Below are 16,933 nucleotides of genomic sequence, written 5' to 3' on the forward strand. Positions count from 1 at the left end.
CAACATCTTATTGAAGTAAAAAAATCAGTAGGCAACTAAAGATTTCAAGATATATTAACATTACAGCAAATTGCCTTTTGGATCCTGCCTTAAAAGAGACAAAAGGGCTTTTTGCACTGCATCACGCTCCACATTTTCCTCTGACAGCATGAAGAAAACAGAACTGATGTGGTAATAAATAAGGGCAGGAAAAAGAAGTTTCAGAAGAAAAATTGAATAATTAGATTACCAGCTATGAGGAGTTGTCCAAGAACATCCACAATTTTAGAAACATACTCTAGTGAGTCCTTGCAAAGAAGAGGAAGTCCTCAAATTGCTTGAACTCTAATCATCACCAAAAAGTTCAGACTCAATGTCTTGTTTGATTTTCAAGATATCTTCAGGAACATCTACAACCTATAGAGACAATATTGGAGGAAAAGAAAGCTATAAATGAGTATTTGGGGAAAAGTTATGGAGATTCTGAGCAAATATCCCAAATTAGCATATAAGATGAACCTCAAATGAGTATGCTAACTTAAAATAAATAACAATAGCAGTATAAATAGAAAATAAAGAACAAAGGGAAAAACTCATGAGTTGTCCATAAATGCAAACAAAATAAAATAAAAACATGTGATTTCTTATGTTTGAGTAAAAAATAGAAGCTTTCAAACATTTCCACTAAAAAAATTATCATGGATTTTACAAACCAATTTAGCGCTCACAGCCTCACACAGATTTCGAATGAATGGTAAATGAATTTATATCAATTCCTGAACATGTGATTGTGAGAGAAATTCAAAGGTAGAGAAAGCAAACACAGGAAACACATTTCCCTCTAATATGAACCGGAAACAAGTTCCTTCATTTCCACGCAATTTTCCATGAGGTTCTCCCATGTCTTATTGTTTCTCCTCCCACCAAACCAGATGTCTCAGTTTTTACTTCACACATTCGTCTCTCACCACAATAAACAACACTAGTGAATCGTATCTTAGCAAAGCCTCATAACAAATACAATCTCAGAAGGATGCAAGCAAAGAAATCATTTTTTGCAACAAACAAAAACATAACTCAGAAGCATACAAGCCTCATTAAAAAAACTCAATGTCAGAAGCATGCAAGCAAAGAAATCGTTTTTGCAACAAACAACAACATACCTCCTTAAGTTGTAAGAGCCAGTCTCGTGTGTGACGAATGCGCTCACGACCATCAAACCACAAATCTCCAGTCTATTAAAATCAGAACAATTAAAATTAGAGTCAAACACATCCAACGTTTGTGTACTCAGCCATAATTTAACTATAAAAACATGGCTCAGTCAAGATCCATCTAAAGAGATCTTCTCACATGTTAACTGCTCATCACAGCACAAATATCAGCCATAGATGCCCATGTGAGGGGGAATTTAAAAATAAATAAAAATAGAACAAGGTTTTCTAGAATCCTTTACCCAGTTAACAACTGCCTTTGCCATTTGTCGGAATTCCTTCTTCATGACTGACCTATGGTACATATTTGCAGGATGGTTTTGGTTCTTTGTCTTCGTCGTTGCAAGCACAATAGAAAGATCTTTCCCTGCTGGCTGAATCAGTACAGTCTTCTTGTTTGCCAGACCTGCAATACCACAAAGACAAACAATGCTGGCAATGTTGATGTTCTGCAAATAACACAATCCCTTTGTTACCATCATCAAGAAGTAGCAACGCTGAACACCTAAACTAATTTATTGAATTGAAACAGAACAATTTTTTTTGGGACCTGTTGGTATTAAAGAAATATATAGGCCAAAACAAGAGAAGCAAATGAGATACTCGTTACCATACCTTGGAACTTTCTTTCGTAGTACCATTAGTCCCCTTCAATTTTGCATTCTAAACATTCAATAAATGCTCAGTCAGACATAGTGGATAATAAATATAGAATGCACACAAAAACCCACCCACGTATACAATTAGACATGTGCGTGTGCGCACGCACAAAGAACACAGAGAAAAGAACGAACAGTCTTGATGCCATGAGCAAATACCAGGGAAAACATTAGCAAAACCATCGGCCTTCTCTATCAGCTCATCGATTGGCAAAGCAGCAATTGACTCGTCCTTGTTCTGTCCTAACAAAGCTGATGACGGGTACATGTTGGTGCCCATTCCCAGACAGCAATCGGTTTCCTTTCCTATAGCTAGTTGATCACCTGATAGAAATCCACAAAAGAAAAATCTTTACATTTTCAACCAGTTGTATGCTACAACCCATTTTTTCATGCCTCATGAATTTTGTTTCCAATTAGACCTTGGCAGAAAATGCTTGTAAAAGTAGATTATATGTTAGGTAAACTACAACCAGTTATAGGTCATTAGTTCCCTTTTCAACGTCCAGCCAAATAAAAGCAATCAATCATTGTGAAATTTTTTTAAAAAAAATTAAAAAATTAAAAAAAACATAAATGGAATGATTGCATTGGATTATGCAATTGGACTTAGAAACTCAAAAATCCAAAACAAAACCAAATCAATTCCCTAGTAATTTTGGAGATTCTGCTTGGATAAAGTTTTAGTAGTGGTGATAATCCATTTGCAACCTAAAAATCAAAAGATGAGTATGGACTCAAATTTACAGTATGAATCGATTCATTCTACAATGAATATCATCATACAGAAAAGTTATGCCCCAAACACTTTCTTAGTTAAATGGGGACTGTTATTTTATTTACCCTCTAGTCGGCGCATATGGCCACAAATGGAAGGTTATACTAGTCTTATCAAGAAGATTTTTGTGTTTCAATCCAACCATGTTGAGATGAAACACAAATCAAAGGTTTGCCAAACCATGGGCCACACTTGTATACAGGTGTTTCCAATTGTGACAAGTGGGACCACTGGTTTGGTAATATAGACCATTGATTTTTTACATCCTAGAGTCAAAATTATCTTGGGGTCGTCTCCATCTATAATGGGGTGCAACAGATTAATGGCCTAGATTATGGACTAACTATCCCACTTACTAGAACTAAAAACCCAAGTATACTCAGTTACCACTAGCATTCCTATGGTAATTATGCAGAGTTTAAAAAGTAACTCATACTCCTCATTTGTGGCACTGATGCACGGGTTTCTGCATCAAATGGTGAATCCATTGGAAATGTGCATATTTAAATTCACACTATTAGAGCAATCCCAACCAATGAGAACCAAAGGCCCAAAACAAACAATAGGGGCCTTAAGTACAATTCCACATACAACAGGGAACAACCCAAGGAAATAAGCAAAAGTAATATTAAAGTAGCACCAGAATACGAGGCATAGAACAGAAATGCACAAAGATATTAGACGAAACTCAAAATTCAATGAGGCTTTGAATAAACCAAAGAGCATTAAAACTAAATCTCATGAAATGCACAACGATATTAAATGAAAATGCACAAAGATATTAGACGAAAATGCACCAAATATCATGATTAATCAGTCTAATTTCAGTACAAAATCTCAAGAAATTTTATGGTATTTGAATCAACCAATTGGGCATTAAAAAGAAAAAAAAATAGAGAGATGAAAGAAAACAAATAGAAGAAAACGGAATAGGGTTTGGACATTGAATATTTGAGAGAGAGAGAGAGAGAGAGAGAGAGAGAGAGAGAGAGAGAGAGAGAGAGAGAGAGATACCAAGGACGATGAGGGGCTGACGGGAAGAAACCCTTTGTTTTTACCTGACGGGAAGAAACCTTCCGTCCATAAGGAGAGTGGCAGCGAGATGGGAAGAAACCCTCTGTTTTTACCTGATAGGAAGAAACCTTCCGTCCACAAGCTGAGTAGCAGTAAGATTGAGAGAGGGAGCACGAGAGAGAGAGAGAGAGAGGGAGAGGGAGACGGCGGGGGAGCACGAGAGAGTGAGAGGGAGAGGGAGGGTTTTTTTTTTTTTCCTTTTGGAGCGAGAGGGAGAGGAGAGAGATAGCCTTTAGGCGGCTGAATCCAAAATTTCCATGACCGTCAAAAGGGTTTGGATGGCAGGTGTTCAATCCTCCGCTGCTTTATACAGTGTGGTCCACTTAATTTTTTGATCTGTCCTATTTTTCGTCTCAAGCCTTACAACGAGGTCGCCAAGTGGATAGACGGTTTGGATAACTCATACGTCATGATGGGACCCACAACACTTGGTGACGTCAACACACCAAATAGCCAATCCGCTTCCCAGCCAATGCTTGGGCTATAATTTTGGACGGTGATCTCAGGGGCTTCGTGGGGGCCACCATGATGGATGTGTCTTATCCACGCAGTCCATTCATTTAGGTAACCATGGATAGGACATGAAACCAAAAATGACGCAGATTGAAGGCCCAAATCAACCACACCACTCCAAAATAACTTTCACCAATATGCACATAATTTCTAGTGTTTACTATTGTGTGGTCCACTTGAGGCTTCAATATACCTCCTTTTTTAGGCTCATACCCTAAAATACGATATCAAAACAGATGGATGGCTTATATAAAATAAATACATTATGATGGGCGCCACAGAAGCCCTTATGAAACTGTCAATTTAGAAAAGTGCGGTGGTGGGTGTTAGCCTATAGCTACGGATTAAATCCGTAGCTATTTAGCTACAGATTAAAGCCGTAGCTATAGACCTCTATAGTCCATAGCCTTTACTCATTTTTTTGGTAGTGGAAGTACCTCCTCCCTTAAGTCCTGAATGTTTACCATTAAAGGAGAAGAAGCTGAGAATTGAACCGAAGTCTGCAACTTCAGAATGTGTTGAGACTATACTTTCTGAGAAGTTTTTTGAGTTTTATTTACTTGTAGTCTCTGATTCACCATGGGATACTAACTTTGAAACTTTTTGTCATAGGTAAACCATATATACTTTGGCTATCTCAGGAAAATCAACGACAAATTTTTGATGAGGTCCATAAATTTCTTTAGACATTCATGCTCCAGAGTATCCAAGCCTATTGCAAAAAGGGCTTTTGAATGATCATGTCTAGAAACCTACTAAGAAATTTATCTAGATATTGGCCGGAAGAGACCTTGCGACGTGACTGAGTAGTTTTTTCCCTACTTTCATAGGACTATGATAGTTTGCTTGATGCCATTCTAAGATAGTCGACTTTATGCCGTTAGGATAGTTTGCTTTTTATTGGTTTCACTCTTGTGCTAACCCGCTCTTACGCTATGATCTTTTTGGAAAAAGCTTCTTGATTCCTTCATCCAGATATTATCTTTCCATCACTTCTTCCTTATTTTCATTGTCTCATGTGCATTGCATGCTTACATCTTTTACATTGAGGACAATTGAGTAAAATTGAGTAAAATAGGACTATGATACGTAATATTGGTAATTTATGACTTTTGGATTCAGCCATCTGTTAGATTTCATAGTTAAGTTCGAATTATTAATTCATGATTAAAAGTTTTAAACATTGATTGAGTCATGATTTTACATGTCATACCTAACTTACACATTAAGGCTTCAGTTCGATATTGAATCGTTAACTTGGTAATCACTAAGCATGGAAGGAACCAGCCTACAAAATTTGTCCATCATGTTCAAAACAAAAATACTCAGCTAAAAAATAGTTGTCTTCAGAACGGGCTGGGCGAATGGTCTTCACCATGGGTTTGCTCCATATAGGTGAGGGTTCAATTCCTCTCCTTGGCTTTACCATTAAAAGGTTGACATGGCGTAAAAGCCATCAATAAAAAAATCAAAAGCTGAAAGAATGAAAAGTTGAACTGTAAGACAAGTTTTGGTTTAGGTTATGATTATCCTAAATGTTCTTGTGATTATCAATGTTATAATGAAAATAAATAATTGATCACCTGATTTTGATGAGTTTAATTAAGTTTTACTATACACCCATGGAACTCATTGTTTAGAATTGTTCGAATTGATGGATTAATAAATTGAACTTGACTACGAAGTTTACCGTGCGCTTGAGTCCAGGAGAAATTAATGTCCAACATTCATGAATCTTAGAATTCCATTATCTGGATTGTTTTTCAAAAATCACTCGGGTTTATAAAAATTTATCTTGTTATTCTCAACTTATTTTTTCGTATACTTTACTCAGGACTAGCAAAATGCTGATTAGGGGTTGTGTTGAGGGTCTAATATTGCTTGTTAGACCCCAATTATTACCTGAATTTATGAACATGATACTGTTTAATGGCTTATTTTAATCGCGTTTGTGATGCAAGGTGTATTTAGGAGCCTGGACTGAAAAAGGTACTAAAAGCATGAATTTAATGCTCAAAAATCACCAAGGTAAGGGACAGATCTCAGGGGACCGAGATCGAAGAATTTACACACAAGCGATCCAAGAAAATCACGCCACTCACATTAAACGGGCCCGAAAATTGTCAGGAATGTAAGATCATAAGGTTCCCACCATCCGTTCTACTCAAAACTTTATATCAGGCCTGAGGACCATAAATTAACCGTACACGTCAAATTTAGCCATTGGATCCTTGTGGAAGTGGCCCGACGGATAGATTAGCCCATAAATCCTCAATCTAGGGCCCACTTGATATCTCAATATACTTCAAATTTGGTCTCAACTCCTTAAATAGGGTGAAAGAACAAATAGATGGAGAGGATTTACCACTTACATCATAATGGGCCCCACGCCATGTGGTGAGCTACGCAACAGGTGTACACCTGCGTTGCACCCAATCCAGGAAACAGTCAAACCAGTTTTTGACCCGCAAGAAACGTGGAAGGAAATCCTTCATCCCGGATCTGTTGCGCAGGATGTCTGCGGATGGATTTTGTGGGCCACGATCTTGATCTACATGATCGATCTGGACCGTTCAGTAGAATCAGACGAATGGTTTGACCTAGGCCATGAAAAATATGCCAAGAATACGGACAGAAATCGCCCTCACTGTATTGAACAGTTGAACCATCACCGTGTGATTGTCTCGGTAGGCCACGACCATAGAGAATCAAAACACCCCGTACTTCACTAAGATCTCTTAACAGAACTAATGGACGGGGTGGATTTCTCAGACATTGGAGTGTGTGCACCCTACTGACACCACCGATCCGGCTCGTCCGCATGTATTCGCAGACAGCAGAAAAACCGGACGCCGCCCGGCCCTTTTCGGCTGTTGTGTGATTCGGTCAGCGTCCGACCAACAATCCGAACCGTCCAGATGGAGCCCATGTGAAATCTGACCGTCCCCAAGAAGTCAGAGGGTCGAATTGGTCGACCTTCAGTACCAAATGTGGGTTGAGTGTAAGCTGTTTCACGTGCGCAGGAAAATCCAGGCTGCGAACGTTTCACGTTGCACGATAGGTGCTGCTTAAAAGCCTTTACAGAGGAAAGTTCGGTGGAGGCAGCTTCTAAAAACGCCCAGCCGACCGACCTCCCTAACGGATATAAAAGAGAGAAAGGAAGAAAGAGGAAAAAAAATCCAAGCTTTGACGTGTGTAGCGTGGCTACCTTTAGAGAGTTCTTTTTCACCCTTTTTTTTTAAAAAATTATTTTCCTTTTTGTTTTTTTTAGGATTTTTAGTTTAATCATGGTAGTGATTGGCTAAACCTCTTAAATAGGGCTAAGAGGTAAAGCTTGTAGCTTGATGAGTAGTTTTCTATTGCTAGATTCATATTGATGAACCATCGTTGATTGTAGTTTGATTTTAAGTTATACTTTCAGTTTTTAATGGTTTATTATAACCCAAATTACAATAGATCTGCAATAGCTTTGAGCATGTTCTTTTCCTTATGAGATTGTGAATTTAAGAGGCCCTGTTGTTCACCATTGTCTCCTGGGCATGGTTGGATGACAAAACCCTTCCTAACGTTCATAACTCTCTCAGATTGGTTATGGATTGGTTAAATTTTGTTGTTTACCTTGTCTCTTGAACATAGTTTTGTGATGGAATCAATTCTGATTCCCCTACCTCTCATCTTTTGAAAGCTAGATCAAATGAAGTTCAGATTGATTTTTAACGATATATCTTCCAACTGGATGAAGATGGAACTCGAAGTCCAGTTGAGCTCATGAATCAAGTGTAGATCTCCCTGATCTCTATAAGTGGATCCTTGGCACCCTAGTTTCCTACCTTTGAATTTACAAGTTTTAGATTAATATTTCACCATTATTCCTTCATATTTTTCTGATTTAGATTTCATTTTCTTCTAGTTCTAAATTTTAGTTATTTTCATATTACATACAAGGTTCAGTCCATGTGAATTCGACCTCAATCTTATCAAGATTATTACTGCATCACGACCCTATACTTGGGGTGTGAACAATAAACGGGATGTAATCATGATTAGGGTATATGAAGATATCATTAAGGATTCTAGAGGAGAAAAGCTATGGTTTTGGAGAGATTCAAATGGGTTGTCATTAGTATAAGTTGCATCAATCTCTTATAATATTATTTTTATAGTAAATTTTGTTGTCACTTTGTGCTGTAATTTTTTCCTGCGAGGGTGTTCTACATAAATTTATGTATTTTTTGTGTGCTTTGTTTGTTTTTGATTTTCTCTTATTTAATTCAAATTTAAATTTTCTTCCACACTATCCCCAACAGACACATGCAAATACAAAGCTCATGTGTCAGATCCAACCTTTCCATCATATTGGAAAAATTATTCAAATCTTCTAGAGTAACACTAACAATCAGTGCAATTCATGTGCTTCAGTTATGCCACTTAATAATTTAGGTGGACAAATTTTTGAGGCTGAGCCTACGTTTTAAGTAGTCATCATCATTTCCATCTCTACTAATGGGCCACACATGTGAAGGGCTCTTTTAGACAGTCTCTCTCTCTCTCTCTCTCTCTCTCTCTCTCTCACAAGAAGGCGTGGCTAATCTTGAAATTCAAAGTGACTTCAAAAACCTCAGTGAAAGGGATCTTGGCCAACTCCCCCTCATCCATTGTCAATTTGGTATTAGTAGGTTGAGTCCAGAAAAAAGCTCTAATCTCTTAATAATAGTCTCATCCACATTGGTTTGGAAAGCGGCTCAGTCGTGGGCCTGTTGGTTTGGTTGGACGGCTGGAGGGTAAGAAAGCCAATTGCCTACTGAGTTACTTAGTAGTCTTTTAACTCAGTTGGGCCTACTGTGAATGTATATATGTGGTGTTTGTCCACACCATTCTTCCATTCGTCCAGCTCATTTTAGTGGTTGAACTCAAAATTGAAGCACATCCAAGGCTCAAGTGAACCATGTCACAGGAAACAGGGGAAATAATGACTTTCACCATTGAAACCTTGTTAGGGCTTATAGAGATGTTTATTTGTCATCTAACCTATTCATAAGATCACATATATATGGATGAAGGGAAAATACAAATAACAGCTTGATCAAAAACTTCAGTGGCTCCAAAAATTTTCAATGGTAGAATTTCAATTCACACTGTTTTCCATGGTGAGGTCCACTTGGATATACTTCATTTTTGGGCTCAAGCACTAAGATTAGCTGTTAAAATGGATGGAGGGAGTGGATCAAATACATAAATCACAGTGGACCCCACAGAGTTTACTCACTATGCAATCCGCTTCGGCAGGGTAAGAAGGATTTTATTTTATAGAGAGGTGGACCAGCGTAGACAAAAGCATAGGCAAGCCGCCTATGCTTTCGTTGATGGACCAACAAAAAAAAAATTGTTACTTTTAAATTATTTCTGAAAAACAGCCTATTGTTTTAATATACGGACTTTCTACCGCCTGTATAGCTTCTGACTACCAGAAAGGTTCTGTTACATGGGAAAATTTGCCATCTTTACAAGTGATGATGAGACATTGGTCAATTCAACATGAGTGATCCTGATCATGGGGCCATCGTATTCTTTCTGAAAAATCTGGCGGCCCATCATTTGCTTCATATGCATTTATGATTTGGGCTAAAAAAAATTTCCTGAGTTTTGGAACACGCCCTAAAATGAGATGACTAAAATGATGAATGGTTTGGATTTATGAAAAGCATCATGTAGGTGGGCTGATCGAAATTAATGGCAGTTGCGTGCACAGTCACAGAAGTGTCAGATGATATAGGGGTGAACACAGGTCGGTTCGGTTCCAGTTTCACTTCGGTCCAGTTATGGGGTGAAACTGGAACCGAGCCGTTCCCTACGGTTCTAAAAATTTTGGAACCGGAATATGAAAAATGGTTCGGTTCCGGATCGGTTAGACGGTTTTGGCTTTTAAAAATCCAGCCCAATTACTTGATTTGGGAGGGGGTGGAGGATGAAGAAAGAGAAGAAAAAGATGATCAATGATCCATATTCGTTGTATGCATGCCACGTACTTGTTGAGTGCATCTTGTTGACTTTTGGGCAGCTCCTATTCATGGTGGACGCCCATCTAATGAGTGGCTCGGATTAAACACACGTACTATGTTGGCACTATGCTGCAGATTACAAGATGAAGATATTTCTGGCCCATTCCCCCATTCACCCACAAGTTGATACTGCTTTAGATAATCTTAAACTTTTGAAAGAAATTTTTAATAAAAAGATGAAACCATGATTTTATGGACCGGCTCCCATGCAGAACACCATTTGGTAGAAAGCAATATGAAATGCAGGCAATGCTGATTGAACAATTATGATGGAAGCAGGACTAATCACCATTAGAACTGATCGCAATGAGACCTTCCGTCAAAAGTATAATACAACATGCACAAGACCCATCTGATATAATCTATTACCTTACTTGGCATATGAAGCTGGAGAAAAGCAAAACACCTAAAAAGGAAGGAGAAGGAGAGAGAGAGAGAGAGAGAGAGAGAGAGAGAGAGAGAGAGAGAGAGAGAGAGAGAGAGATGGTTCGGATCCATGGTTCAGATCAAAGGTTCGGATCTACAGTTCAGGTCACGGTTCGGATCAACGATTCGGTTCTACAGGGCCTTACACCAGAACCGATCTGTAACCAACGGTTCTAGAAAATTTGGAACCGGAACCGGACCGTTAGCACCCTAGAACCGGACCGATCCAACGGTTCTGGTCCAATTACACGATTCCACTAGTTTGATGTGCACCCCTAGTTAGATGTGGGTGTGAAACGGTTATACTTCACCGTGACCTTTGCAAAAATAAAAAGAAAAAAAAATCATCCGAGCCGTCCATTATTTTTCCTCGCATGAATTCATGATTTGGGCTTTTTTAAAAAAAAAAAAACTATCCAAATCTGAAGCTAAGGTGGGCCACATGGTAGATAACAGTGCATGTTGAACCCAGGCCCTTCAAGCTTTCATGTTGCTATAAACATTTTAGATCAAGGCAAAAATCGGTGGTGATGTTCATACCAAGGATGACCTTCTAATAAGTTGGGAATACCTTTTCAACAATTTGAATGACCTAAAAGCATTAAAAATAGATTATTGGTAGTTTCAACGGTGGGAAGCAACGACCCAATTTTTCTTGTCCTGGGAACCACATATGCACTAGATTTGCATGAATTTTGGGCACGGCCATCCCTAAAATGAGGTGGTAAAAATCATGAATGGCTCAGATTTGCAGCAAGTATGATGAAAGTCGGCCCCACCTCATTCCGTGGATTTCTAAGTACGTTAAAAGAAATGGCCAACTCGTATAGCAGACTCACGACGAGCGGTTACAAGGCAAACACTGCAAATGAAAGGCAGTTTCGAAGTAATAGCTTAGAAGTTCACAATATTTCAGTCAATACGCTAAAACATCTCCTGTGGCATTTTCGGGGTGTAAAGCAACAACTGAGTTTTTCTCTTTGTAAAGAGAGCTTGGTTTAGTAAGCTGAGGAAGGAAATGGTGGAATTGGGAAGAAATATAATATGGTATATTCATCTCCCTAAAGTGCTTGAGGGAATACAAATAAAATCGTAGGGTTAATTTGGATTCATGGAAAGGAAGAGTAAGGTAACATTGTTTTCATAAAACTCACTTTCCATTATTTACGAAGTCTTATTTTGTGGAATTGTGGAAAATACTTTTTATATTTATTGGAAAATAAATAAATTTATTTTCTCACCTTCGTCAGTGGGAAAAGCATTTTCCAGTGATGAAATAAAATTTTCAAAGGTTAAGCTCAAATTAATGTGTGGCTATCCGTCGCCTTATATGTGCCAATGTGTCAAATGGGCCATTGTCCATCTTCAATTATGCCCCCATGCTTACCACTATGACACATGTGCCACCATCCATAATCTCTTGCGCCCCACAAGTGTTATGTGTCACATGTGTCACCATGCATCTTCTCTTACACCCATATGTAATGTGTTACATGTACCACCATGCATCTTTTCTTGTATGCATATGTGCTGATGTGTCATACGTACACTATCCACTTCTCTTGCACCCACATGTGCTAATGTGTCACATGTACACCATTCACTTCTCTTGCACTCACATGTGCTAATGTGTCACATGTACCACCATGCATCTTCTTTTGCACCCACATGTGCTAATGTGTCACATGTACCACCATGCATTTTCTCTTGCACCCACATGTGTTACCGTGTCATATGTGTCACCAACTTCTCTTGCACCCACATATGCTAATGTCTCACATGTACCACCATGCATCTTCTCTTACACCCACATGTGCTAATTTATCATGTGTCATCCTACACTTCTCTTGCACCCACATATGCTAATGTGTCACTGTTGACACCTCACCCAGGCTAGTGGCTTGATAAGGCATAGATGATCTTTAGGAATTGAACCAGAACCCCACATCTTACCCCAAACCTTATCCAAACCAAACCTAGGTTACCCACTACTCCGAAAAGTCCAAAAAGTCCAAAAAACCCAAAAGCCCATATCTTAGGCCCAAGACAAAGCCCACGAGATGAAATCTGGAGTCAACGGTGGCCGGGCGGTAATCGGACTACCGCCGGCGGTAATCCTATTAACACCCTCTCTCGACAAATGCGCCCTCTGAGCACACAGTTATCCTTCCCTCCCAAAGTCAACTTTCCCATAAAATTACCCCCAGAATTCACCTCATTTACCATCCTACCAAAGCCTAAGGACCAATAAGAGAGTGTCATGTGGCATTGCCCTCCTCTCAACCAATTTCAAGTTGCTATATCATCATTCACCCTCCGAAACCCTTAGAATTATCAAAATATCATCATAAAAAGCTATAAATAGCCTTCACTTCTCTTCATTTCTAATGAACAATCAAAGAAAAAACTAATTACCAAGAAAGCACCGCCAAGAAAAGGAGAGGGAGAAAGAAAGAGAGTGAGTAAGTGAGAGTGAGGAGGGTTCAAGTTTTCAACTCTCTATCCTTCTGGCCTTCTTAGTCATCCCTTAGCTTACTTACTTCCATTTGAGTTAAACCTTCCAATCATAGTGTACCAAAACACACAAGCTTGTGCAAGCTGAAATCACACAATCATCATTAGCATTCATACTTCTTATCACACCATTACTTCCTTTCTCAACCCCCCTTCTCCTCTAGACTGTCATTGAATGTATGCTCTATGACTTGCCAGAACCCTAAATCCTGTCACATCAAAAACTCATGGTAGCCTAGTCCATATTCTATCATCATCATCATTTGTTTAAAAAACTCCTCTAGACACTCTCTAGACATATGCTCTGTAGCTTGCCGAATTTTCGGATCTTCCCACATTAGAAATTTAAGTTTGCCTAGTCTCATATAATCTTATCATTTCAACCCTTAAGAATATTTTACCACACGAAGTAGAGACCGTACATCTATACAGGCAGAGAGGGTGCTTAATTAACACCTTCCCTCTTTGTAACTAAGGTCTCCTACTCAAAATCTCAAACCACAGATCAGGAGTCAATTTAAAGCAAGAGAGTCTTCGGATTCTCTAACTTCACGTATTCTGCAAGTTCTAGCCGACTACGGGATTTCGACTTAAGTGGCTAGTGGTGATTCCAAGTCTATTACATCATCAATCCAAATCAGCCTAATCACCCCCATTCAAGAAAATCAACAACAAAATCTGCGTGGGTGCCGATTTCCCAGCTTTCACAGTCACATGTATCACCATGTAAGTATACTTTGCACATGTGAGGTGTCAATGCTCACATATCAAAGATACCAATACATGTCATGTGACACCGTACAACTTCAAACACGTTATATGTACACATGTGCCACAATTCAACTTCAAGTGCCCACATATGACGCGTATATCACATGTGTCACTATCCATCTTCAAGCATCCCACATTTGCTAATCTAACATGTTAGTGCTTATTTAGAATTTTTTAAACAAATTTTTAGGTTTGCCAAACAAAAAATTTAAAAATAGATCATAAATTTTTACAAAAATAAAAATAAAAATCTAGTTTATAAACAACTAAGAAAAAATTGACGCCTTTACCATAATTTTTAGGAAATAGGGTTTCCCAACAAATATTATTTCTTTTCCTATGTTTTTCATAAATTCAAAGAAATCCTTAAGTGATTAAGATATGATCTTGAACAACAAGGAGAAACAATATCTGCCAAAAGAAAAAGTTAATAAGAGATGATCGAGGAGAAAAATTAGATAAAACCTTAGATAACAAGGGGATATTAAATAACAAGGCCTTACCAAAAAAAATGGGCAAAGGCTACGGATAAAAGCTCTATCCTCCAACGGTTCGCAATGGACAGTTGCATTTGGATTAACTTCATGTACTTCACCACGAGCAACTACACCACATTTTCCAAAACCAAGTAAGTCGCATCTCTTATATATATATATAATATCCAGATACATTTACACATAAAATGACATTGGTATTGTTAGCGTTTATAATATAATTGTAAGCTCAATACAGGAAAAAATTTATACTTACATACCGACGATGCCTGAGTAGATTTAGCGACTGTTGGTGATGAGAGATTTTGAGTATATTGTCTCTCTTTCTGCATATCCACCAATGTTTTCTTCATCTCAACTATATCTTCAGTCATATTATCCAATTTTTTCTTCACCTGAAATAACTCTTGAGTTACGCTCTCTTTTTCTTTTGTCACATTCTCTACCTTTGAACGAGCAGGGGCTGACTTCTTCAGTCCTAGCTTGCTTATTGAGCAACCTAGACCCTGCATTTGCCCTCTATTGTCAGAACCAACCAACTGTAAAACATTTTAAATCAAGTTATTAGGATATTCATAATTACCATAAAACTTAAGTAATTTTTAAATTTTATTAGTACCTCTGTAAAGGCATTATCCATGCCGGTCATCCTAGAAGCAGGATTACTACTATAGAGCTCATCTAGTTTTTCCTGTGAAAAAATACAAATGAATGCAATATAATTCAAAGTTATACATAGGCTTTTCATAAAGGTACTAGTTAGTGGTACGAGGGATGCACTTATAGCAAGGTCAGGATATTGGACCACTTTGTCCTTTCTTGTATAGGCTCTTAAGAAGACTTCACATTTACTTATCTCGGCATCAGAGGTAAGATTCTTCTCCATCGCCTTTGGCACATTACATATCATTCAAATACACATCATTAATAAATTTAGATGAATAATAATTGCGTCTCGTAGATTTGCTTCAAAATCATTGGTTTCATTTTCTCCAAAGACACCTCCAACTACAGGGGTCACATTCGGCTCATCCTGTACAACTTCATCTAGGTTATTACCACCAAGTTCTTGAACGATCAGGTTGTGAACCTCATTTAAGTTCAAGATACTATGGTATTGTTGCGAACTTGATTCACGTACAGTACACTTAGGTGATATATGCTCCCCATGCATGTTCCAAACCGTATAGCTTGAGTCGAATCCATTTTTCATTAGATGTATTTCCATATCATCATAAGAAATTGGAAAACGTGCACATCTACAAGTGGTGCATGGATAAGGAACGGATTCTCTACCAGGAAGGTTTTCTTGTGTAAATTTTGAAAAACTTCTTATTCCAGAAATAAAACGTGGGTCTGGGAAACTTAGTGTCATCCACTCCCTATTCATTACAGTCGAATCTCGATTAACCAAGGGGTCCATTTTCAACCTGCACCTTACCAAAAATTAAAGTTAGAAATTAGCCTAATACACCATCCTCCTCAAAGTTGGAAATGAAGGAAGTGCTATCAGATGATTAGACCCAAACAGATATTATATACCAAATACAATGTATTAAGGAGTTTGTAAACTTTTTAAGAAATTGTGGAAATGCACATCTTAGTGACTTTGTCTAGCCCTTCAATCACATTTCTGAATATACGTGAATGCTTGTTCCAGTAACATAATAAACATTACACCGAATTAAAAGACATTCAAATTGATCTCGCAAACTGACAAACCAACAAATTTTCTGGAATTCCCTTCAAGATTTATATATATATATGCTGAATGAAAGTTAGTTTATGTTTGCAAACACTATGACCAACCATTGCAGAAGTGTGCAATAAAGTCAGATGCATCTCAGTAGCTCCATACCACTGCTTGATTCCTGATGAATGCAATGCAGTGGATTAACATGTTTTATGACACGTGTGGTGGATGAGTCACCAACATTTAAAAAATGGTGTAAATGCACATGCTAGTCTAGCACTTCAATCATATTTTTCAATGTATATGAATGCCTGTGCCAGTAACATAAAAGATATTGAAAAAAAAACATAGAAATTCAAATTGATGTCACAATTTGACAAACCCAAAAAAAAAATTCTGGAATTCCTTTCAAGATCTTAAGACAATCCACTGACATCACCATCATTACCTTTAAATCCCATCCAATCCACCCTAATCCCTTCAAAATTGCTTGGGATGTGTTTAGTTCAAGGGATTAAAAGGGATTGGAAGGTTTAATCCCGGGATTGGCTGGGCGTCCCAAACAGACCGGAAATAGCAATCCCGGGATATAGCAATCCCATAAATCTTGCACCAATCCACTGACGCAGCTATCATTACCTTGAAATCTATGCAATCCCTCTCTAATACCATCCAATTCCATCCAATCTGCTCGGCCAAACAGGCCCTAATGGTGGGCATTCAATCACCACAGTTTCTTATGGTGTGGTCCACCTGAGA

General features: G+C 38.2%; 1 protein-coding gene across 2 annotated transcripts; it reads right to left on the reverse strand.

Moving 5' to 3' along the window:
* On the reverse strand, window positions 1-4,502 carry LOC131223621 (large ribosomal subunit protein eL28y-like). Of its 2 annotated transcripts, none has more exons than XR_009160584.1 (6): window positions 2,012-4,472; window positions 1,809-1,856; window positions 1,436-1,599; window positions 1,143-1,214; window positions 230-396; window positions 1-140 (listed from the first exon to the last, which is right to left on the reverse strand). XR_009160584.1 is itself a non-coding variant. In XM_058219071.1 (6 exons), the coding sequence occupies exons 2-6, from the start codon at window positions 2,033-2,035 to the stop codon at window positions 325-327; spliced, it is 423 nt and encodes a 140-aa protein (XP_058075054.1). In that variant the 5' UTR covers window positions 2,036-2,176; window positions 3,689-4,502; the 3' UTR covers window positions 260-324. The 2 variants fall into 2 exon arrangements, 1 of the variants encoding a protein (XP_058075054.1); XM_058219071.1 differs by lacking the exon at window positions 1-140 and having other exon boundaries at window positions 260-396; window positions 1,436-1,642; window positions 2,012-2,176; window positions 3,689-4,502.
* Between the last annotated feature and the right edge of the window lie 12,431 nt (window positions 4,503-16,933).

This window comes from Magnolia sinica, chromosome 13, assembly GCF_029962835.1.
Source record: "Magnolia sinica isolate HGM2019 chromosome 13, MsV1, whole genome shotgun sequence".
Lineage (NCBI taxonomy): Eukaryota > Viridiplantae > Streptophyta > Magnoliopsida > Magnoliales > Magnoliaceae > Magnolia > Magnolia sinica.